This window comes from Argiope bruennichi, chromosome 10, assembly GCF_947563725.1.
Source record: "Argiope bruennichi chromosome 10, qqArgBrue1.1, whole genome shotgun sequence".
Classification (NCBI taxonomy): domain Eukaryota; kingdom Metazoa; phylum Arthropoda; class Arachnida; order Araneae; family Araneidae; genus Argiope; species Argiope bruennichi.
This window is the reverse complement of record NC_079160.1, coordinates 92,628,375-92,652,642: the sequence shown is the minus strand read 5'-3', so window position 1 is coordinate 92,652,642 and position 24,268 is coordinate 92,628,375. Positions and strand designations below refer to the sequence as shown.

The 24,268-nt window shown below is 28.7% G+C and overlaps 1 protein-coding gene across 1 annotated transcript in view; it reads left to right on the top strand.

The window, feature by feature from the left end:
• Nucleotides 1–24,268, top strand: part of LOC129989397 (homeobox protein EMX2-like) — a 112,773-nt gene that overhangs the window by 26,623 nt on the left and 61,882 nt on the right. The window contains exon 2 of the mRNA XM_056097911.1: nt 13,473–13,645. Within this exon, the coding sequence (XP_055953886.1) occupies nt 13,473–13,645 (173 nt within the window). The remainder of the gene's footprint in view (nt 1–13,472; nt 13,646–24,268) is intronic.

Genomic DNA, 24,268 nt, shown 5'->3' with positions numbered 1-24,268 from the left:
CACAGCTAGAAATCAATTATAAACCTATTTCGACACAAATTAATGTTACTTATGAAGACGAGTCAAAGAGAAATAAAACAATGTTTTCAATTATTGTATCAGGAATGAAGTGTTAATAGATATGAAAGAAAATTTCTTTTCGGCAAAGGAAAAAATGATTCATTTCAAAAGGTTATCTACAATAATGAGTTTTGAAATGATGAATGTTTTTATTTACATCCTATTTTCTCTGAATATTTTAAATACTTTTTCTTTCTTTTTTTTCATTCTTTTTGTAAACTGGTAAATGTCACTGAAATCATTTCAATGCTAATGTAGAATTAAAACTATTTAAAAATGCTTTGTCTGTAGTTAATTTTTTTCTTTCTGTTGATGATATTCAAACAAAATATAAATAATATTAAAATTTCTTATTTTCAACGTCTGTAAGAGCAACGTTCGTACTCAAAATCTATACATATTCCATTTCTTCTTCTTCTTCTTTTTTTTTATTTTGTATTATGTATAGATAAATGTTAGTAACACATCATAAATCATTATATATTGTGGATTAATATATTGTAGTTAATCGTAACTTATTAAAGATTAAAATCTTTGCACATCATTGTAGCAATTGTATATTTCATTTACTTATATGTAACGGGGGAGCATCAAATATGGAGATCAGAAGCTTCCGGCGTAGTAGTCGATTCTCACTGACCGGGTAGATACAGAAATGATTAGGTTTGACTTCTACTAATGCACCTCTTAAGGAAAAGGTTATACTGTGATCGGAAATTATGGAAATCCTTAAGACTCAATCATAGTTTCTGCCAATGCTATCGTGATGTTTCGTTATTTAGATTTATCCCAATGCCTTAGGGCATGGCGGAGTAGCCTTTCATAGATACTCTCATCTAACTTTCTGCGTATTAGTTTGGCAGTACTAACTGTGAGACTCATTCTAGACACAATTAATTCAATAGACAAACTGTACTGAAAAATCTCATGGTGTACTTACTGTTGTGTTATGTTTATCATAATATATTTACGTTCAACAACGAATCATTTCATTCCTTTGTATCCAAAATGAGACTCGTTGTAATCAATAGCAATTCTAGTTAATACTACAGAACCAGAAGAAGTAGTATCCCCATTAGTTTCTAACTTATTTCTTAAAGTAGGAGTTATCCTCCTTCCCTCCTACATAAAAACGGGGATCTTGGCAATGCCGTGAGTGATCAGATTTTTTTAATTTTTTTATTTTCAATCTCACACATGAGCGTTTTATGCTTCTCTGTACAGTGCAAAGAAAATGGAGTATGCATATAATACTTCTTTGTTGATCGATTGATGCTAAAATTTAACAGAGAACTATAGCTTTCAATGTCAAAAATATAATATAAAAAATATATATAATTTCATTAATATAAATCATGCATTTTTGAGTTGTCGCGGCTACATGGATATGAATATATTAACCGACTGGCAGCCGATTGCACTGTTGCAATTGGTTTGATTTTTTTTTTCTTTCTTTTCTTTAGATGCTAAGACAGTACATCAAATTTCATACATTTAGATCTTTATCTTTTATAGTTATAGTAATTATCAATGCTTGAATAGTTAGCCATAACACTTTCACTGAATGGATTTCATTCAAAATTTGAGAGAAATCTGTAAATTTAACCACATATCAAAGATCACATACAAAATTTCATAAATCTAATTTAAAGCTTTTTCGAATTTTTGCTTCACGGACAGAGAGAAAGACAGAGAGACTCATTTAAAAAATGTATTTTTCAGACTTTTTCAATCTTAAAAGAGGAGATTAGTTGAAATATTTCGTTCAATTGTTTGACAATTAAACGTTTTCTCTTCTTTTCTACTTCGTTAATGAGAATGTAGGAATAAAAGCTTAGTATTAGATTCCATTAGAAAGTGAGAATAATATGATTCAATTATAATGAAAAGTAGCTGATTTATTTAAACATAATTTAGTTGTAAGATTTGTAATTAATATCCTGTGTAATAAAGCAAGATATTTAAATTAAAAATTAATTTTCTTACAATCTTACGTAATATTTATTATGTTCTACTAGATAGTCATATTTTAATCCAATTATAAAGAAAAATTGCTGGTTTATTTTAAACAGAATTTGATTTTAAGCGTCCGTAATTGATACTCTGTATAGTAATATCAGATATTTAAATCAAAAATTGGAACCATTTTCTATTAACGCGATCGCTTATAGCCACCCTAGTATACTTAATTAAAGCGATAATTAACTACAGGCGTTATTAATTTCTGAAATTGTAGTAATATATAGTAGCCTTGAATTCCAATTATAAACTAAATACTAATTAAATGGCTGCAAATTAAAATTTCATTGCCTAGAATTTGCACAGAAATAATTGAAATAACAATAATTATTGATTAAATATTACTATATATTCAAGAAAACATCCTATCTTATGACTTGAATTAATTAATATCACTCCCTATATCATAATTTCTTCATTATATATGCTTTGTTTTCGTTATTTTGAAATAAAGTGCATTTAATACTGTAAATTTACCTTGAAATATACGAAATACACCTAATGGGCTTAGAAAATTGACGAAAATCATTTGTAAAACTACTTTGATTACGTAGCTTCTATTTTAATTTTCATGCATCAATAAGTGTTTACAATCATAATTTAATTAGGTTAATATAATCTTTTTAATTTTAATTTTGGTACAAATTTTTAATAAATGTAATGTTTTAAAGCTAAATATTTAAAATTGTTCGTAACAAACATAATAAAACACTTTTTAAACACACACTTTTATTATATTATAAAAGGTAGATTCTTTTTTTATTTTAATTACTTTCTGATTTTTTTAACCTATAACTTATAATGTATATAAAAATATAGATTCAACTTTTCTTAAATCCACTACTAGGAAGCACGAGCACGAAAAAAGTTGAAATTAATTTAACGATTAAGTAATAATAGTGACTTTTTATAAACTATTGTGTTATCATTGACAATATATAACTGTACAAACTTTTCGAAAGTTTAGAACTTTAAAAAGTGGTTGAAAATTCGGTAACAAAATTCAATTTTTGCGAACATGAAAATCAAATTAAATAAAAATGTTTGACGGGACAGTGAATTCTATTAGACATTTTTGAGAATTATTCAGTCAGGGTTATGAAATTTTTTATGCATATATATGAAAATATAAATGCGTCAACTTTCTGTAAAAAGCATTTTAAAACAAAATATATTTTTAATTTTAAAAAAATGAACATTTTTTAAAAATTTAAAAATTTTCCAAGCGTCTTAATTTTTAATTTTTTTTTCAATTATTTTTTTCTTATTACCAAATATAAATTTATTTGGGACAAACTACGTATGATTTTGCAATTCCAATTAAATGCTAATTATTTAGAAATATTTTTATGAACACTTACAGAATTTTCATAGGAATTTTATGTTTTTCAGAGCTAAAATTAGCTTTTAATTCGATTACTAAAACACAGGAAACATAAAATGCATACCCCATTTTCGTTTAATGTTTAACCGAAATCTTTGTTATCCATTTCATTTAATTTCTTCAAAAATTAAGACACCTGGAACATTTCAAAGATATTTAAATCTAATTAAATATCATTTTGAGAAAAGTCATTAAGATGTATTTTTTTCCCCTCTTAACCCTTCAAATATTTATTTTATTGAACAATGCATTTTATAATACTATATCAGTTGAATAAAAACATGCATTTTGGTGATGAAACGATAAAAATAAAACTGCAAGTTTTCTTCCATTTTTGCTTATTTCAATGCCCCTTAAAAGTATTCTTACTTACTCTAGTATTCTGATATTATTTTATTTACTAACAAAATAAAGTCAAATAAAATCTATTATTACAGAAAATGATTAAACTGGTGAAGAAAAACGTTTGACTTTTACATCCTCTCGCAACATGTAATAAAGCAACATGAGGCTTTAAAAGTAAAACGAATTCAATTAAATTGAAGAAATAAAAACCCATTATTCCAAAGTAATTTATATATTTTACTGTAAAGTATTTATTTAAATGCATTTTGTTTGTGATAGCATTTTGAAGCAATTGACTTACTATCATTCGTAATAAATTGATAAGCTGAAAATGAAATGAATGCATCTTAATTTCATTCAGTTTTACGGCTTAGTGGCTTTTAAGGAGATTATTTACTAAAAATGCAGAAATTATATACATAACGTTAATTCCCATATTATACATACATACATATATATATATATATATATATATATATACACACTAAAGTATGGATTGAAATTTCAGTTTCATACGCAATTGAATTTTATCTGACTGCTTCTGAGAAAAGGAAATGGTAATTTCATACGTCATACTAAGAGATTTAATAGCTTCATTTTAGTTTCATTTATAATTTTTCTTTAGTTGTTGCACCTTTCTCTTTTAAATGACATTTCAACCATTTCGATATCTTATAAATAAAAATTTAAAAAAACTATGAGAAACTTAATGGCCAGATTTTAGTTTCCCTATACCTTTCCTTTAGCTATTGGTTCTTTCTATTTCAAACAACACTTCGTCCATTTCGTCATCTATTAACTGAAGGGAAAAAAATTGCTTCATTTATCTAGTAATTTTTGAATTGAAAAATTGCTTGATACTATGAAAATGAATTGTTTGATTTTAGTTCCACTATAACTTTGCTTTTTTGTAGTTGGGCCTTCCTTTTTTAAACGACATTTCGTCCATTTCAATATCTTTGAAAGTAAATAATAAAAATAATAAAAAATGAGATTTAATAATCCGATTTCAGTTCCATTACAACTTTTTTCCGACAGTTTGACGTTCCTCTTTCATGTACTACAATTCGTCCAATTCGATATCTATCAAATGAGAAGAACACTCTGAGATTTAATAGTCCGATTTTAGTTGCACTATAATTTTTCTTCGAAGTCGGACTTCCATTCTTTAACTGACACTCCGTTCATTCCATAAAATGACTCACTTGACCTTGTTCCAGAACATCCCTACCTATGTACGAGAAGATGAATTCATAAAAAAGTCGCATAAAAATGCCGAAAAGAAACATTTCTCAATCCGATCACATCGCATTATTATAAAAGAACATGATGGAAGCTCAAATTGCGTGATCCGCAACAAGTGGAGCCAACGGCGATTCCTCAGCAGGTGCCTGCCTTCATATCTAAATACCCACCAAGACACCAGGAATCAAGTGAACAGGTGACAGCGGTGAGCACGTCTTCTTCGGTCTTGCGTGCTGCATGTCGTCTCGATCATCAGGTGTTCTTTGACACAAAAAAGCCGATAGATATAGCTGTTTCAGGCCTTCCCGTTGCCGTCAGCTATTATTTCGGATTCACTTCTTTTGTCATCTTATCAGCTGGTTGAAGAAGGCACAACTCAACTGGTTTCATGTGTTTCTACAGTGTTATAGTCGGAATTTGATAACAAGATTATCATGATTGTTATAGCTGTAAATCGATAGAGATTACAGCTATAATATATGAAGACATTGATGATATACCATATTTTAAGATTTCATTGATTGATGTTTGGTATTTCTTATTTATTATTGTAATGTATTGAGTGACTTAGTGTTTATAACCATATTTAATTTAAAATTATATTTATATCCCTTGCATTTGATAAAATATTTTTAATTCATACCTGGTAATTGTGAATTGTGAATTATGAAAGACAACAGAAAAGACATCTCCTCTCCAAGATTCAATTCAAACCTGTGGGAGGGACTTATAATTCATTCAAGGTCAAATAAAATTTTTAGGGGACCTTATTCTTTTATAATCACCCAGCTTATTTCTCCTTCAAACGTTTGAAAATTTTTTTATCGATTTCAATTTCATCTTTATGTAAATTGGTTGTAGTAGGAAATTCTAACAAACTGAAATAGCAAAACGCTGAATTGCAGATCTTTTCTAGAAACTTTGTTTCAATAATATAACACACGAAAAACGCTCAAATAGAAATTAAAAAGTAATTTTAAACAAAGCAGTAATTAATCACTGGAGTACGTTAAGTACACAAGTACTAGAAAGGCGAACGTACTTTAGATACCTTTTTACTGATCAATTAAAACCAAAATTTGGCGCAGAACTATAATTGTAGTTACAAATCACATATCAAACTTCAGAAATGTAAGTCATTGTGGGTTTGAATTATCGATTTTAAATGCTTATGGAAGTACAGATCAGTAGATGGCCAACTCCTTGACGGATTTCTTTCCAAATTCGATACATATCGATATTTTACATGTTAAACCTATGCACAGGAATGGATTCGAATGGATTTCGTTCAAACTTGGGAATCTACATATGCAATATTAACTATATATAACAAATTTCATTCATCAACTCAAAACACTTTTTGGATGTCGTGTTTAAATAAACAGACTGACGGACAAAGATTATTCCAAAAATGAGTTTTTCGGTTTCAGAGAGATCAGAAACGTGGAAACTCGTCGAAATCTGGAGTTCAAATTTTTCAACGATTACAATACTTTCTCTTTGTATGCTTGGTATACAAAAATTAAAAAGGTTAGGAAATAAAGAAGAGAAGCAGAAGAAAGATATAATTTAGTGGTTTCAATTGCTTTTAAGATTCATGAATTAATTGTTGTAGATTCACGTTGAATCATCAACAAACGAACTTTTCATCCCCTTTAAGAATTAAATAAATGTTGGTAGTATTGCAGCAGGTAATATCTGGATGAAGAAAGATTTTTAAAGTGATCACAATTATTTTCCTGAAATATCAAAGTATAAATGCAAATGCAGCGTTAATAAAATATATTATTGACAATATTTTTACCATCTTAAATGCACTTTAGATCCTCGTGTGAAAACTATATATACTGGAGGAAACCTACCTTCTTTCTTACTTACTCCCCCCCCCTTTTTGAGTGAAAAACATATTCTTTCTTCTTAACCCCCCCCCCCTTAATCTTTGCCTAATTCTTTCATCTTCTGCATTAGTTTATGGAACGGTATATAGCAAAAATTAGAAAAATAAAAATATTATTATCATTTATTATTGGGGGGGGGCATCTTCTTTCGAAAAAAAACGTCAAAATATACACTTTATAATATGCTATGGACACAAATTTATCTATTCGTTTTCTCCTTTATTAACTTATTTTATTTATTTGTTTATTTTTAAAGAGAAGCTATTTTTTTTAAATAGAAATATGAACTTTTTTCACATAAAAAACATATTTTCGAACTTTATTAAATTTCCTTTTTGTATTATATTAGATATAGATATTTTCATTTTATATTTATTGTTAAAATCTTTAATTCATTTTATTTTAATGAAACTACATTACGATCTTATCTTATGGGAAATTTTTTTCGCAATAATGTTATTGTAACTGAGAAATGCCATAAAATTGACTTTATTATTTTTTTTCTGAGAGAGATCCAATTACATGATTGGTTGACACAAAATTATCCTATAAAAACAGCAATTCCTAAATAATAAGTGTAAAAATTGTTTGATTAAATACATTAGGATGTAATTGGGTGGATAAATAGATTTGGGAGTAATTGCTGTTATACAATCCAAAGGAGCAATGAGTTGTTCAAAATTTCAAGAACATGGACCGGATTTTGAAAGTACAGAAAATGATCTGACACGTTTTCAAGTGTTTATTATTTCCATAATATTGATCTATTAAGAAACAGACAATGAAAATTTTTTCTTCTTTTCAAAATTTCGACTATGTATAAAATTGGACAGCATAAAATGTTCGGTTTTCTGAATTAATATCATTGTTTGTTTAAATTGGAATATTTTTAACTCATCAATCGAAGGTAGAGCTTTTAAATTGATTTCGCCTCTTAGTATTAATTCATTTTATTATACAAGCAAATATCATGCTAATATTTCCATCTTGTAAATATCGTACCACCTTTTAATTTATTTTGAAACTAGTTTACTTATAACGATATTTTGTTTCACTAGAAATATTAATGAAGAAGTATTAGGTATTTATTAAGTATTAGAATACACGGTAGAAGTTTATAGAAGAAGTATTAGAATACACGGTTTCTGGTTTCCCAACAATTTTAAAAATGGAGAGCTTTTCCTTTTTTAGGTTCAGAAATATTAACAAGCAAAAAACACTTTGGGAATTGTGTCATCCATTATTAAAATACTTTTATTAAAGTGTATGTTTATGTTCTCTTAAAATATATCTCACTATCTCCTTGATATATGTGATCCGAACAGTAAAGGTCTTTCACATATCTGATGACTTGTAAACTTTAAATATTAATTAATGAAGAAATATTAGGTATTAGTATACACAGCTTAGTCTTTCTAGTTTCCCAACAATTTTAAAAATGGAGAGCATTTCCTTTTTTAGGGTCAGAAATATTAACAAGCAAAAAACACTTTGGGAATTGTGTCATCCATTATTAAAATACTTTTATTAAAGTGTATGTTTATGTTCTCTTAAAATATATCTCACTATCTCCTTGATATATGTGATCCGAACAGTAAAGGTCTTTCACATATCTGATGACTTGTAAACTTTAAATATTAATTAATGAAGAAATATTAGGTATTAGTATACACAGCTTAGTCTTTCTAGTTTCCCAACAATTTTAAAAAGGGAGAGCTTTTCCTTTTTTAGGTTCAGAAATATTAACAAGCAAAAAACACTTTGGGAATTGTGTCATCCATTATTAAAATACTTTTATTAAAGTGTATGTTTATGTTCTCTTAAAATATATCTCACTATCTCCTTGATATATGTGATCCGAACAGTAAAGGTCTTTCACATATCTGATGACTTGTAAACTTTAAATATTAATTAATGAAGAAATATTAGGTATTAGTATACACAGCTTAGTCTTTCTAGTTTCCCAACAATTTTAAAAATGGAGAGCTTTTCCTTTTTTAGGTTCAGAAATATTAACAAGCAAAAAACACTTTGGGAATTGTGTCATCCATTATTAAAATACTTTTATTAAAGTGTATGTTTATGTTCTCTTAAAATATATCTCACTATCTCCTTGATATATGTGATCCGAACAGTAAAGGTCTTTCACATATCTGATGACTTGTAAACTTTAAATATTAATTAATGAAGAAATATTAGGTATTAGTATACACCGCTTAGTCTTTCTAGTTTCCCAACAATTTTAAAAATGGAGAGCTTTTCCTTTTTTAGGTTCAGAAATATTAATAAGCAAAAAACACTTTGGGAATTGTGTCATCCATTATTAAAATACTTTTATTAAAGTGTATGTTTATGTTCTCTTAAAATATATCTCACTATCTCCTTGATATATGTGATCCGAACAGTAAAGGTCTTTCACATATCTGATGACTTGTAAACTTTAAATATTAATTAATGAAGAAATATTAGGTATTAGTATACACAGCTTAGTCTTTCTAGTTTCCCAACAATTTTAAAAATGGAGAGCATTTCCTTTTTTAGGGTCAGAAATATTAAAAAGCAAAAAATGCTTTGGGAATTGTGTCATCCATTATTAAAATAGTTTAATTAAAGTGTATGTTTATGTTCTCTTAAAATGTATCTCACTATCTCCTTGATATATGTGATCCGGCCAGTAAAGGTCTTTCACATATCTGATGACTTGTAAACTTTGGCATCTCCGAATGAATTTACACAATTAATTGTTATAATTTATTTTGACAGATATGAGTTACAGCAATGATTGGACAGGAAAACGATCTGATCCTCAATGACTTTTGATTATATCCATCGATTGTTTACTCTCCAATATCATCAGACCACCTTTCACCGCAATCGTTCCCACTAAATCGTCTTTTACCCCACTTGTTAACAAATTGGTACAACAGCCTTCAAGAAGGATTTACGCTGCGCAGATAAACATTGTTGCTGCGGCCGCAACTAGCTCGGCGATGCTCTGGTTGCACGATTGGTTGATATCAGGTGGCTTCACGAGTGGAATCCCTCGCTATCAGGGGTGACCCATCAACAGTGATGTTTTCAGTAGCTCTGCAAGCTGATGACACACTTGCCGGGGCGATGAAGGAAGCGTTGATAATCATCTCAATCCTCGTGCGTCCGAAGGTGGAGAGCTCCTCAAGCGAGAGCTGCAACGATGGCTTGTTAATGGAACTGACAGATTTTCGATAAAGCCTTCTCCAAGAAATACATTTGAGGCAAATATCGTGGCCACAATTGACCTTTAGTGCCCAAATAATCGTCAAATCGTTAATTTGGATAATTGCATGCAACGAGGCATCTTCGATTGTTAAAATATTTAATAATCTTTTCTGCATATTGCCTCGGTTATCTGAAGTGATACTGATAGACACTTTCTGCTAATTTGTTTACGTGAATTTAATCACGTAGCGTGGTTCTCGAGTCATGATAAACTCTTTTTTAATGGAGTTTATGGGATGATGAATGAACGGCGATGTACGCAGTGGAAGGTCTCATTAATTTTGTTAGCTTTCACGGTTCAGAGTAACGGAAAAAGGCTTTTCGAGAAAAGATTAAAATACTCGATCACTATTCGAGAGCTTAGATCATTATTTATTTTCTTATTGTAACATTTTAGTTTTTGCATTTTGTGTTGTTTTAAAAGGCTTATATGATTCTAAATTCATAAGTTGTCCGTTATCTAAATTTTGTTTTTAAATATAAATAATAATAATAATAATAAACAGCGGAAGTGATCTTTATCGTATACTGCCACGTTAATGTATTGCCCTTTTCCCCACTATAAAATTATGAACCTTGGATAAGGCCGCGAGCACCTTACAAAACATTGATGTTGATGATTAATGAACGATATAAAGTATAAATGTTTTGTATGAATTTGGTATTTTTCCTGAATCTTTTATGAGAGTATGTATTTTTGAAGCCATTTTGCCAGCCATTTGACACTAAAATTTGACTTAAAATTACAGTTGTAGTCCTGAGCTGATATACCGAATTTCATTGATTTAGGCATTACTTTTATGAGTCATTACGTCTAGATGCATATGAAAGTATAAACCAACAAATGGTCATATCTTTTCGTTTAAATTGATAAGAATTTATATTTTAGATGCTAAACCGGTATCAAATTTTATCTAGCTCTTTACGTTTTCTAGTTACCGGGTTCATTTGTAATTGAATAACAAGACAGACAGACATGCTATAAACGGATTTCGTTCTAAATTTATTTAAAATAAATCTATAAATTTGATCGCTTACCTATATACGAAATTTCATCCGTCCAGCTCGAATCGTATTCACAGACGGACAGACATAATACCGAAAATGTATTTTTCGCACTCAGGGGAGATCTAAAAAAAGGGGGGGGGGATTCGTAAAAATCTCGAGTTTTAATATTTGGACGATTAGAATACTTCCTCAATATTTCATATACGAGGAAAATAAAAAATAAAAAGTTTTTTCTCCCTCATGACTATTTATATATTAAAATGAAGGATGTTCCTTAATGATAATGGTTCCATCAAAATTAGATAAATCATGATTGAACGTTTCTTCAGCCTATAATTATTAAACCTGCGAAAACGTTTAATATACATGTTATCCAAAATTAAGAGATATGACCCATTCAAAGGGAGGCAGATAATTTAGAAATGACTGCACAAACAAGATAGTTAAACAGATACGGCAGAGGCTTTCATACCCGATGTATCTTAAAACTTCCAGTAGTAGCAATAAAATATAAAATAAAATTTTTATGCAATAAATGATAATTAAGAAAGTATGAAATCTATAATTAAAAAGAAATTTTAAAAAATACAAAATCCAAGAAATCCTTTGTATTAATAAATATCACTAATAAATAATAATGATATTTAAAGGGAAAAAAATAAAGAAATAATAATGCGAAATAACAAAATATAATAACATAACATTTTATATAAAATATAATTAAAAATGCAATTAACAATAGGATGAAATATATTTAAGAATGATACGTGACATATTTAACAACGCATATCACAGCTCAAGCTCTCAAATTAATCTACAACTAAATGTTATAATGCAAAAGAGATTTCAGCATGTTTTGTAAAATATTCTTGGTCTCTACATTAGTTCTAAAATTTCCATATTTCTATAATTATTTGGAAAGAATTTTACCCATAATAGTCTGTATTTTGGACATTAATAAACTTGAAGACGGCGCTTACATTATCTCTAGTTTATAATTCTCTAAATTAACTTTTATAATTTATGATTCTCTGATTTACCTTTTCTACTTTATAATAATATATATTGATGAATGCATTTATTTTTAGTTATCATTTTTTTTTAAATGTTATAAAAATATTTTTATAATCATACACAAATATTCCATTATCTTTTAAATAAATATGAAAATTAGGGCATTTAATATTATTCTTGGGAATTAAATATTAAAAGATTTATCTCTTTCACTAACTAATTAATAATTGGATTTATTTTAGAAATCTTAATTCTTCCGTTTTTTCCTATTTTATAGTTTTTTCATCGATTTTTTTTTTTTTTTTTTTTTTTTTACAAATTTTAAAAACATAATTGTTTTTTGAGTGATTGTGAGCAAATAAGACAAAAATGCAATTGTTTTCACAGGAATTTAGAAATGCAATTAAAAAACGCGAACTACATTTTTAGTAATCTTAGAAAATAATCCCAAAGAAGGAGAGAATGTATTTCATAAATAATTTTTATTTAATTAATTAGATTATTTTAATTATTTTATTGCTCTTTTCATTTTTTACACCTATTTTTCTTGGTCAGTTTAATTTAGTTATATTAAATCCCGTTTGGGAATTGGAAAAATTAGCATAAAACATAAAAAGATAGAAAAATGCCCATAATTAATGAACATTCTTATTAGCAATATAATTGAACAAGTACTAGAATCTGCATTCTTTCATGAGAAAAATTAAATATTTAGAAAAACATTAAATATTGCTTTTAAAAAGGCAGAGAGAAGTCCACTAGGCTATTTTGGAATGAATATCATAATTTTGAAATTCGATCAGAATTCTGAATTTATCAGATTTATGATTAAACATATTTTCACCTGAAATAAATGGATCTTTTTTATATCTCAAGTTAGAAAAATAATGCCCTTATATTGATTTTTTTAAGGTAAAAAATAAAATACTGAGTAAAAAACAAATAATTTTAATTATGAACAACATTTTTATATATAATCATATTAAAACAATTAATATGTTTAGGACTCAACTACTTAAAAATTTCCCTTCTTTATTAATTTGTCATTATTCTGTTTATCGGAAAGAGCACTAAATTATTCAGTAAACGTTTCAGATTATTCACTAGAGGGAAATGTTAATTACGGCTCTGATGAAATATGTTTGGGAAAAAAAGCAACGGCGTTGTTTCTACGAATTCTTTTCATTACTTTTTCTCACTGCATAAAAGGATGAAATATGAAAGTGCATTTTTTCCTGCAGGTCCCGATGGAGCCGGCTTCCTACTCCATCCCTTTCGCAAACCGAAGAGGATTCGGACGGCGTTTTCGCCCTCTCAGCTTCTGAAGCTGGAGCACGCCTTTGAGAAGAACCATTACGTAGTAGGAGCGGAAAGAAAGCAACTCGCGCAGAGCCTCAGCCTCACAGAAACACAAGTAAGTTCCTCTTCGTCCATTTCAAGCAAGCTCGTATTTCCCGATGGTTTAATATTTGACTTTTTTTCATTTATTTTTCTCTTTTATTACAATTAAAGTGTAAGCCACTGAAATGGTAAATGTGAAACGAATATCGAAAGTTCCTTTTCTTCGGTTTCACGAGGGTTTTGCCTCTTTCCCTGCAAAATAAATAAATAAATAGTCTAATTAGCCGTTGTAGCAAATATATGAGATCAAGTGCTTTCCTTACGTAATTTATGAAAGACTAGCAGTACCGCCACAGCGTTGCCCGTGGCATAACATCCAAGAGGAAAAATTAGCGTTAAACTAAAGTCTAGCCTCCACCTGATATAACATGAGCATGTCACACAACATCAAACGAAATCATCAAAAATAATTACAAAACAATTTTTTAACACACATCCAGAAATATTTAGACTGTTAAAAAGGTAAAAATCTGATATGTTCATAGACAAAACAATTCACTAAAAATATACAATAGAAAAGCTGTTTTAAAATTTAAAAATATACAAATAAGTCATTGTGCCCACTGTTCCACACTTGTTATCAACTGTGTATGATCTGACATGAAAATTAAATTCCGCTTGCTTTACAATAATTATTTGTAAACTATATTGGCTGTTTTTCCTCCTGGTGTCAAAACATAAATATTTGGTTTGGATGTAACTCTAGAAAGTGCCATATAAAGTTGTCCATGGGAAAAACATTCTTCGCTCAAATCAATTTTACGTAATAAAACTCCTTTTCATATTTTAATATAGCTTCAATATACTAAAACTTTCTCCAATAAATGCTCTACAAAATGGCTCAAATATCTCCAATATTAGTTAAGTATTTCTCGAGTTTTTCTCTTTCAAACATACAGACGTTTTCAGAGGACTTCATTTTATACTATGTATAGATTTAACCCTAAAATCCATGACTTTTATAATTTTACAAAAAAAAAAAAAAAAGTGTTTTGAATAGCTGCATATAATCCTCGAAAAGGAGAAATGTAAATATTTACATAATACCTTGGACTGATTTTATTGTTGCTTTATTGAAATTACAGTAATTCATTAATTACATTCATTTTATTGAATACTTATTAAATTATTTATTACGACCTTTTAAGCATCTTCTCCAAATGATATAAGTTGATCTTTACTAATTTCATCAGGGTAAAGATTTGAGCTACCTAAGCAAGTACCAAGAACTGTTATGTTTTGGATATTCCAAAGGACATTACATTCAATTCCTAAATCTTAGATATGTATGAAGGACGTATTTAATATTTAAGAATACATAACATTATTTTACTCTTCGGTCATTACATACACCAGCACAAAATAGAAATATAGACTATTATGCAGATGAACTGAACATTTAACTTGTATCAAATCAAAACCAAAATGAGATCATAGTAATAGAATTGCTATCACCAAGTAAATGTAAATTCTTAGATAGGGACAAAATACTTATATAAATTGATGATATTTCTTTTTATAAAATACCTCGTGGAAAGTATTTCAATACAGTCCAAAAAAAGTTAAACTCATTTAACGATAATCACACAATGCATGACTTTTATTTTTGTATGAAGGTTATTTAATCAATATGAATAAGTGTGAAAAATGTTGGAAAAAATTAAAATTAAAAGAAGGGGATTATAATTAAAATACTGATAGTTTATGAATTAACGAATGTCAATACACTGAACATTGTCTAGGCGCTGCTATATATCTAAAGGTAACTGAAATTCTGGTTAAATACTAGAAAGTCAACGGGAAAAAAAATATTATGATGTAAATGAAAACAAAGAAAAAGTTGAAACGATCTAATTTAACTAAATGGCAACTAAAAGTGCAAAAAGAATTTAAAGAATCGTACAGAGTTTTTTTAGCTCTTATCATTTCTAATTTTTTTAAAAAAAAAGAAGAGAAACATATTAAAAAATTACGAAGTATCTGAATTAAAATTTAAATCCGTAGAAAAAAAGGAGAATGAAAAAAAAAAAAAAGAATTTGTAAATGAAAACAAAAAAGAAAGTTGAAGCAATCTAACTAAATGGCAACTAAAAGTACAAAAATAAATAAAAGAATTTCACAGCATTTTTGAGTTCTTCCCTTCTATAATTTAAAAAAAAGAGCAATATATTAAAAATTTACGAAGTATCTTAATTAAAAATTAAAACCGTAGAAGAAAATAAAAATGGAAAAAAAATGAGAATTTCGAAAATAGTATGCTGCAAAAAAAATTCAAAATATAGCAAGAAATTATTGAAATAAATTATTGAAAGTATTACTAAAATAGTTAAATACAGATGGAATAATATAAATGGAATGGAAACCTCCTTGAATTGTTTCCAGTATTTGCTACCATTGTATGCAAATTCCTATTTCACGTTTCTTAATACATCCGGCTATTCCCTCTCTGATAAATAGTAAAAACTCTATGTAATATAATCATTTGTTATCTACAGTGAAGAAAATAATTTATAATAACTGTGGCGCGTGGCACCAGTTCCGGGAAAATCAACTCCATTCATCTCTCCACTACATAAAAGAAGAGAGAGAGAGAGAAAAAAAAACCCTCATCCAATATAATAATGGCAGCTGCTGTTAGAGATTATTATTGAACACTTCCAACCCCAATCTGCGAAGGATGATTCCCCTAATAAGCGTAGCATTAACCAAGCAGCCTTAATCCTGGAAGGACATAACACCAACTAAAGCTCTAAAAGCCGTTAATTCCAAAAGACAGAGCTGGCGCTAAATAATTAAACAAAAACTGCAGCAGCCATCGTAATAACCAGTGGGTAAAAAAAACCGTCTTCAATAATAACAATATCAATTGATTAGATTTTCAATGAAGATGCCGCACCTGCTAGTTGGGGTAAGTGGGAGGCTGGATCCATAAATGATCCGATGGTCATTAAAATAGGGTAGCAAAGCCTGAACCTAGGCTCTCGATTATTGCCGACGGTTTTCAAAAGAGAGCAGCAGCCTCTGATGGTTATCTGGTTTCAGTTCTAATGGTTGGGAGGGTACAGAAGTGTTTCTTTTTTCAAGAGTGAGGTTGCTTTTGCAGATGGTTTTCAAACTTGGTTCTTTTCAAATGCTAATCTACCTCCTTGTCTGGAAACTGGTAATTTACCTGGTTGAAGAAGGTAGATAGGGCTAATTAGAGAGTAGGTAGCTGGAGAACTTTTAAGTTTTTTCTTCTTTTATTTTGTTTAGTTGTCGTTCTTGAATGGGTGTTTTGGGCGCTGAAGACATGGACGCGGACTTTGATTGGAATACTTTTAAGTATGCAAAGAGATTACCAACCTTGGTTTTTGTCTCTGCATAAGGGAATTATTATGAAAGTCCCAACCCATTTGCTGCGACACAGATAATTACGTTGTGCTGTTAAATTGCTTTTCTTTTTTTTAACTTCTTCTGGGAGGTGGGTATTATAAATTAGCTAATTATACAGTTGTGGCAATAATTTTCTTCTTTTTAACAACGTTAATAAGTTTTTAATGAATATTTGATATTAAAAGGATATGATTCAATAATATGGAATGTTAAAAGCCATTCATAGCTTTTCAAAGCAATATTTGAGGATATAATTGCCAATTTTCATTTTTGCCATATAATTTGAGCTATGAATATTAAAGAATAAATTATCATTCTTTAATACATTCCAGCGAATAAATTAACATTCCTTGAAGCAAGACAAGGGAAAATATTTAATAAAAGTAGGCAATTTTGTAATGAAAAGTTGCTTGACTAGTGATGTCATCAGTACAAATTAATCTTTCCATAAATATATATAAGCAATGATTTATTTTTAGATTCGTTGGTTTAGTTTCGAAGAAAAAACATCTAGCAAGCAATAAAAGAAACGCCAATAGAGATTTTGTACGATCGATATTTTTGCTGTTTGCATTATATTTTTTCTTGCACAAAAAGTTAAGTTATTCAATTAAACTTATTATAAAATGTTTCCTTTTATGAAAATATATTTTAAAATACTTCTTCGCGAAACAGTATCATTTTTTAACAAATTCTAAGAAATTATGTAAATAGAATACGAAACATTTACACGCAGCATTCATCGTAACTAATTAAAAGGAAAGGTTAACACACAGTAATGGTTTATACTTTCACATAATGAACTTCGAATACATACCTTGCATAACATTTATATATTAAAAATGCAATGTGTTTCTTATTTTAAAGTTATCTAGCTATCATGTTTCAACGATATTTTTAAATTTTTGAAATTTTTTCTTTCAAACGATATCTTTTTTATTTCGATTCTTTAAAAATCAATACCAGATATAGGCAAAACGCGAGGGCAAAAAAATGTTCCATGAGGGTGGCCTTGCATCAAAATTTTCGATTAAAACATAAGGAAAAATGAAACTTTCATTTAAAAAAATATCAACTTATTTTATTGAACGAATTTTTAATGGAAAAGTCAGGTAATTACCAGTTTTAGGGGGGGGATGAAATATCGAATTTCTAATATTGACATACCTTTGTTCCAAGGTATCCTACAATCCGAACAAGGAAAGGCAGCGCAAAGCGAGATAAACATATTTGAGCAGTTTGATGCTCTGTAGAATCAAAATTTCTACATGAAAAATTCATTTGTCTAGAATTTTACATAAAATTGTTAATCATACGATCATAAATGATTACAAGATGTAAGGTTTGGTAATACAGTAGCTATTCTAAAATTACTTAATTTCGTAATTTAATACAAGTTTACTTATCTAGTAGGTTAAAAATACTAATCTAGGTCTACTTCACCAAATGTTTGATTTCAGTTTATATTGTAATATGAAAAATAAAAGCTTAATGAAATAAGATAATGGAACTTGGTTAATTAAAAGAGGATGAAACCACAATTGAAAATTGATTTATCAAAAATATAATTTAAGAAATTGAGTCCAAAAAAGAATACAGTTGGAGAAAACGATAAATTTATTCAAAAAACGCCAAAAATAATTATTTGTAATCTTGCATAGTTTTAATAAATAATATTTGATTAATAAATAAACAATAAGTAATTTTACCAAAATAATAATAATTGTAGCTCAAATTTTTAAAATAACTTTAAACTAACTAGAGTATACAGTAATTTTAACAAACATTATACATTACTTTGAATGTAACTATTGTTTAACGAAGCTTCAACATGAATAATAAAATTCCTATTTAATACGTTTTTAAATAAACTTAGGAATTTTAAATTAAATATTTTATGCACCAATTATTAAAAGAATCCGCAAAAAGAGAATCCATTTATCCGTAAAAATTTTTTTATATATGATAACGGAAGATATGGATATTATATAATTAAAACTTACGAAAACAGTACAGAAATAGCAACATATATATATATATATATATATATATATATATATATATATATATATTCACTTTTTAGTTTTGATTTCGATGAACTCGATATATAGGCAATATTTCAGCATTATATTATTAAAGTATTCAAAAAAATAAATGTGTTCTAATTAAAAAAGCTATAATTATCTACGTTCCATTTCGGCAATCCCATAAAGTTATTTTACTGCAAAATCGGTTTATATTTTACTAAAGACAGCCGCCCAATGGATTAATAATTATTCTTAAAATAATTAAGCAAGCAGATTGAATTTAGTCCTAAGGTTATTAAGTTCAAAAGGGGTCATGTTTTCACAATGGATTAATTTTATCTCTTAGAGGATAGAATAATTAAAATAACTGCAAATTCTCTGAAAATTGCATCCTCGTCGCTGTTGACCCAGCAATTATACACAATTGACGCAATGAACCAAGATTAAAAGTGCAATCTAAGGATGATTGAAATTAAAAGATATTATGTTTCTCGTACGGAATAAGGTTACCTTAGGTTAAAGTTGCCAAGCATATGTTTCCTTTAAAAAAAAAATAATTAGCTTTGTTGAATTTGGCCAATGAAATAATTGCGGAAACCAAATGTAATTTATGCAAAGTATCGGAATCTTCCTTCGCATTATTTAATAAAATTTTTATACTTTTCTTTAATTATTAAGTTACAATCTTTGAGCAATTGCAGTTCTTTAATTCTTTTGCAATTTAAGATTTCAAAAATAGTTTATGAAAACTTATGACTCTATATTGCATTGTTTCATGAGAATTTGATGAGTCAATGCTATTTGTTAGTATACAAAGACGAAATATTATCATAAGTCTGAGATTATTCGAACAAATGACTACATTTTCTGATTAGCTTAAAGTACTGTTAGATAAATCCCTATAGAAAAACTACCAAACTGCCAATTGCCCTAACGTTGACTGTTTCTAATATCAACAATTTATGCTGCTGGATAGTAACTCAGATGTAAAGGAATCTACCTTAGTCTTTCAGCTTGCCGAGAAGGATTTTTATTCATTATTAAACAGTTTAAAAATCTCAACATTCTTTGAAATAAATCGAAATTTTTAGTAACTAAGCGACATATACGAGTAAAAAACAATTTTGGGAGAATAACAAATTTTCAAATTGTATGATCTCTTCAACACGCATGTATATTTTACGGTACTAATTTGGCGAAACTTCGATTGCAAAGCAAAGTTACTATCGTAAAGTATAGATTTATTTTTCCCACCTTTTTTCCCAATTGCTTAAAAAACAAGAAGTTTATATTTACAGATAAAAAGGTACTTATTATGTGTTAATCACTCATAAAAACACATAATGGCGCAATCTTAATGCTAAAAAAATATATGTAACAAGTTTAAATGTGCTAGAAACTATATCCTGTATAATAAAATGTGTATATACAGGTTGGAAAAAGGAATAAAGTTTAAAAACTGAATAAAGTTTTTCGCATTTTCTTAGGTGTTTTTGTGTAATCTTGAAATTTATTAAATTTATATTGTGACCCTCTAATGTCATCTTTTCTAAAAATATTAGACTGTCAAAACTCAAAATTTTCCAGAATCTTTTTCTATTATATCATCCAACATTTAAAAACAATAATTGTCACAAAAAAAAAACTCTTGAAGAAAGATTACGTTGAAATTTGCTAGAAAACATTTATAAATTAATTTTCAATTAGATGTAATTTTTAAATCATTAGTTGAAATTAAATTATATATTTACAAATTTCGAAAAAGAAGAAAAAATTCATATATAAATAAGTTCAAGAAAATCTTATATTATACCATTAAAAACTGTCCATAGTTTTTAGAATCCATACTTAGATAAATTAATATCACTGTCTGATATCTAATCGCTTTATTCTTCATAAAGATTGAACAATTCATTAGAATATTCTTAAACAAAAAGTTATGCAATAACTATAGATTAAACTAATGTTAAACCACCTTTCAGCATGGATATGTTGTCCAATTGAACAATTCATTAGAATATTCTTAAACAAAAAGTTATGCAATAACTATAGATTAAACTAATGTTAAACCACCTTTCAGCATGGATATGTTGTCCATAATTCAAATTCAAATTATTTATCTAAAAACTTTTGCAATTAACACAATAATATCTGACTAATAATAAGCGTATTTTGATAAACTGATAATAAGTTTATTTTGAAGACTTCAAAACTATGTCTATCTATCCAGCTGCAGTTACCAAGAAGCAGGGTCTTAAAAGAGTCTTTTTCTTCTCCATGAATTCAAAACAACAACCGCTATATCCCCGAGGTAACATCGTTAGCCGGCCTGCATATTCACCTGTAATATCTATCAAATTTGTCCATTCTTTAATCGCTGTCTGCAACCACCTGCAATGTCGCCCAACTCGACGCAACCACACAGCTAGATAACAGTTATTTACAACATTCAAGTGTCCATCTACGAAATCACCTGCACCTGAATGGCCACGACAAAATGACCTTTTTCTTACCAATTACCGGGCAAGTTTGTTCTGGACAACGGATGACAACAGCAGCCCACAGGAAGCGGCTAACGAGCCGCAATGCCTCAAATACCAGCTGGCGATCATTGATGCTGATAGGGGATAATGAAAAGGATCACTCGCGTAATCATCAGCCTCCCTCCCCACAGGAATTTGAATATGAAATAACGGATTTGGAACTTGGACTTTTAATTGGAGGAAAGAGGGGCAATTATAGAGAACGGTGTCGTCCCAATTAACCAATGCGCACTTTTTTCACCCATCTAATTCATTAATTTAGCAAAAGGGAAGTCTGTTTTTGGATGGGATCTGCACCTGATGATTGTGTTTGATGCGTCCAAATGCGGGGTTTTGCTGCATGGGTGAAGGCATAGAAAAGAAGATGGATAATTTGCCTTCATGAATGTTTCATTAAAAGGTTGCGACATTTCCAGGGGTTTTTGTGGCGTCCACATTTTTCAGGTGTCTTCTAGCTTTTGTTTGTCGTAACCGGTGGATTTCTAATATATTCAGGATAAGGAAATGGTGTCGCGATTGTAATTATGCGTTTGCAAATTTTGGCGGAATTTAGCTTGAGGATACAACCACCTGAATAGTTTAATTATTGTTTTGCTGTTTAATAATTTTGGTAAGACCTTGCTTAATCGGTGAAAGGGAAAACAATGAAAAATATGGTTATGATTTAACATTTTTGGGAATACATTTTGATTGATATATTATAAAATAAACTAGATTGTTCCCAATTTTCTATTTCTCTAAAATAAATATTTAATATATAGATGGAAATTATCTTAATTTATTCCTTCGAAATAGGCTAACTACCTTGCTACAACATAATTCATGCCATCAGTCTGAATTTAATTTTCAAAAAAGAAATAAGTATTTTAATAAAACAGTATTGAAAAAAACACATAAATATATATTCTTTTCAACACATATATTACTAAAAGACGAAAAAAAACCCCTATATATATATATATATATATATATATATATATATATATATATATATATATATATATATATATATATATATATATATATATATATATATATATATATAATTTAAGAAAGGGTTTGCAAAGCAAACGTAGTTAAATTTAAAAAAAAGGCTTATGATCATTAAAAAAAAATATTTTCCGATGTATATATGACTAAATTAAAAAACGACTTACATTTTTTTTTTTTTTTAGTTTTTTTTTCCTAAACATATGTAATTAAACTGAAAAAAAAGTTTACATTTGAAATCTGCTTTTCCGATATAAATATATGTAAGCGAATGAAGAAAGAGCTTACATCAGCTTTTTTTAAAGAGATTTCTTAACATATAAGTAATTAAATTAGAAAAGAACTAATATTCATTTTTTCTCATGCAAAATAAGAAGCAGGATTAAACAAGATTTCACTCGAAAAAGTCATCATTACATTTTACAAGGATCTATTTTTTCGGTCTCACACTAATACTTTATGTAGCCTTTCATCAACTGATAACAATCCACGACTTTTGTCTAGATAAGTAAGTTTGAAATTCATTTCACAATTTGATTAAAGTTCAGATTTCGAAAATCCTTCCGGCAAAATCAAAGTACATTTCCTTTCCATAGCTTTCAATCAACATTTTTATTATTAATGTAATTAAAACTTTAATACTATTAATGATGAATGATATCAAATCTAACACAATCCATTGTTTTAGTTCCCATTTTTTAAAAACTCCATCCTTATTTCTTTTTGTTAGATTCCCACGATGAGTGGAAGCATTGTGATACAATTCATAAATTACTTTCTACAGCTCGTTTGCTAATTTATGTGAAGATATTGTTTAATGGCATTAAAAAATGTGTTACGAAACAAATGGGCTGAAACTTCAACACACGCAGTCTATTACCCGATAAATCATCAATTAACTTTCTTTCCTCTGATATGATTAATTCCATTAATTACCACAAACTTTAACAATTTATATCAAAACGTCAGACTACGGTCATAAATAAAACCGAATTTTTGACTCTTTTCAAATAAAAAAGGTCGGGTTACCGTTCCTCTGCGAATGAAAAACTATCGTTTGAAAAAGGCAATTACGCAGACGATATTCCTAAACGCCAAACGACCGTGATGATAAGTGGGGCCCCGAAAATTTTTCAGGTTTCGCGGCTGCGTGTCGAGAGATTTAACGCTTCCTAGAGATCGTCTGCAGAATCGTTTGGTAAAAGGGGGTGGAAAGCGCATGACTAACGCAATTACGGTTGCCTATTTAGCCGCACGTCCGAAATGTTTCACCTCTGAACTCTCATCTGAAGGTTCCACCACCCCAGTGTTTCGTTCGAACGCCTGTTCTAAAGAGTGGAGGGGGTAGGTTTGGGGTCATAATGTCAGAGTCCTGTCTTGTTAGGGAAAAAATGAATTATGTGCTCTGTCTTTAGTTTCACCTATACCGGTGGTGAAAGTTACAGTTTAAACTGGAGAAATCGCCCAAAGATATAGTTTTATTTTTTCCCAAAATTTGTTACAAGTCAGTTCAGTTCTGAGATCATGTTTTTAGCTACATTGCTACAAATTTAGATAAATTGTTAAGATTATAGGAATTTATGTAACATAGTTCTGCTGGTTAGAAATATAGAAGGCATTGAAAATTCGAAATTCCTTGCAGCTGGTTAAGAATAATTTGCACAGTGGGCTTGATTTTTGTGAGTATATTCTATGATTTTGGCA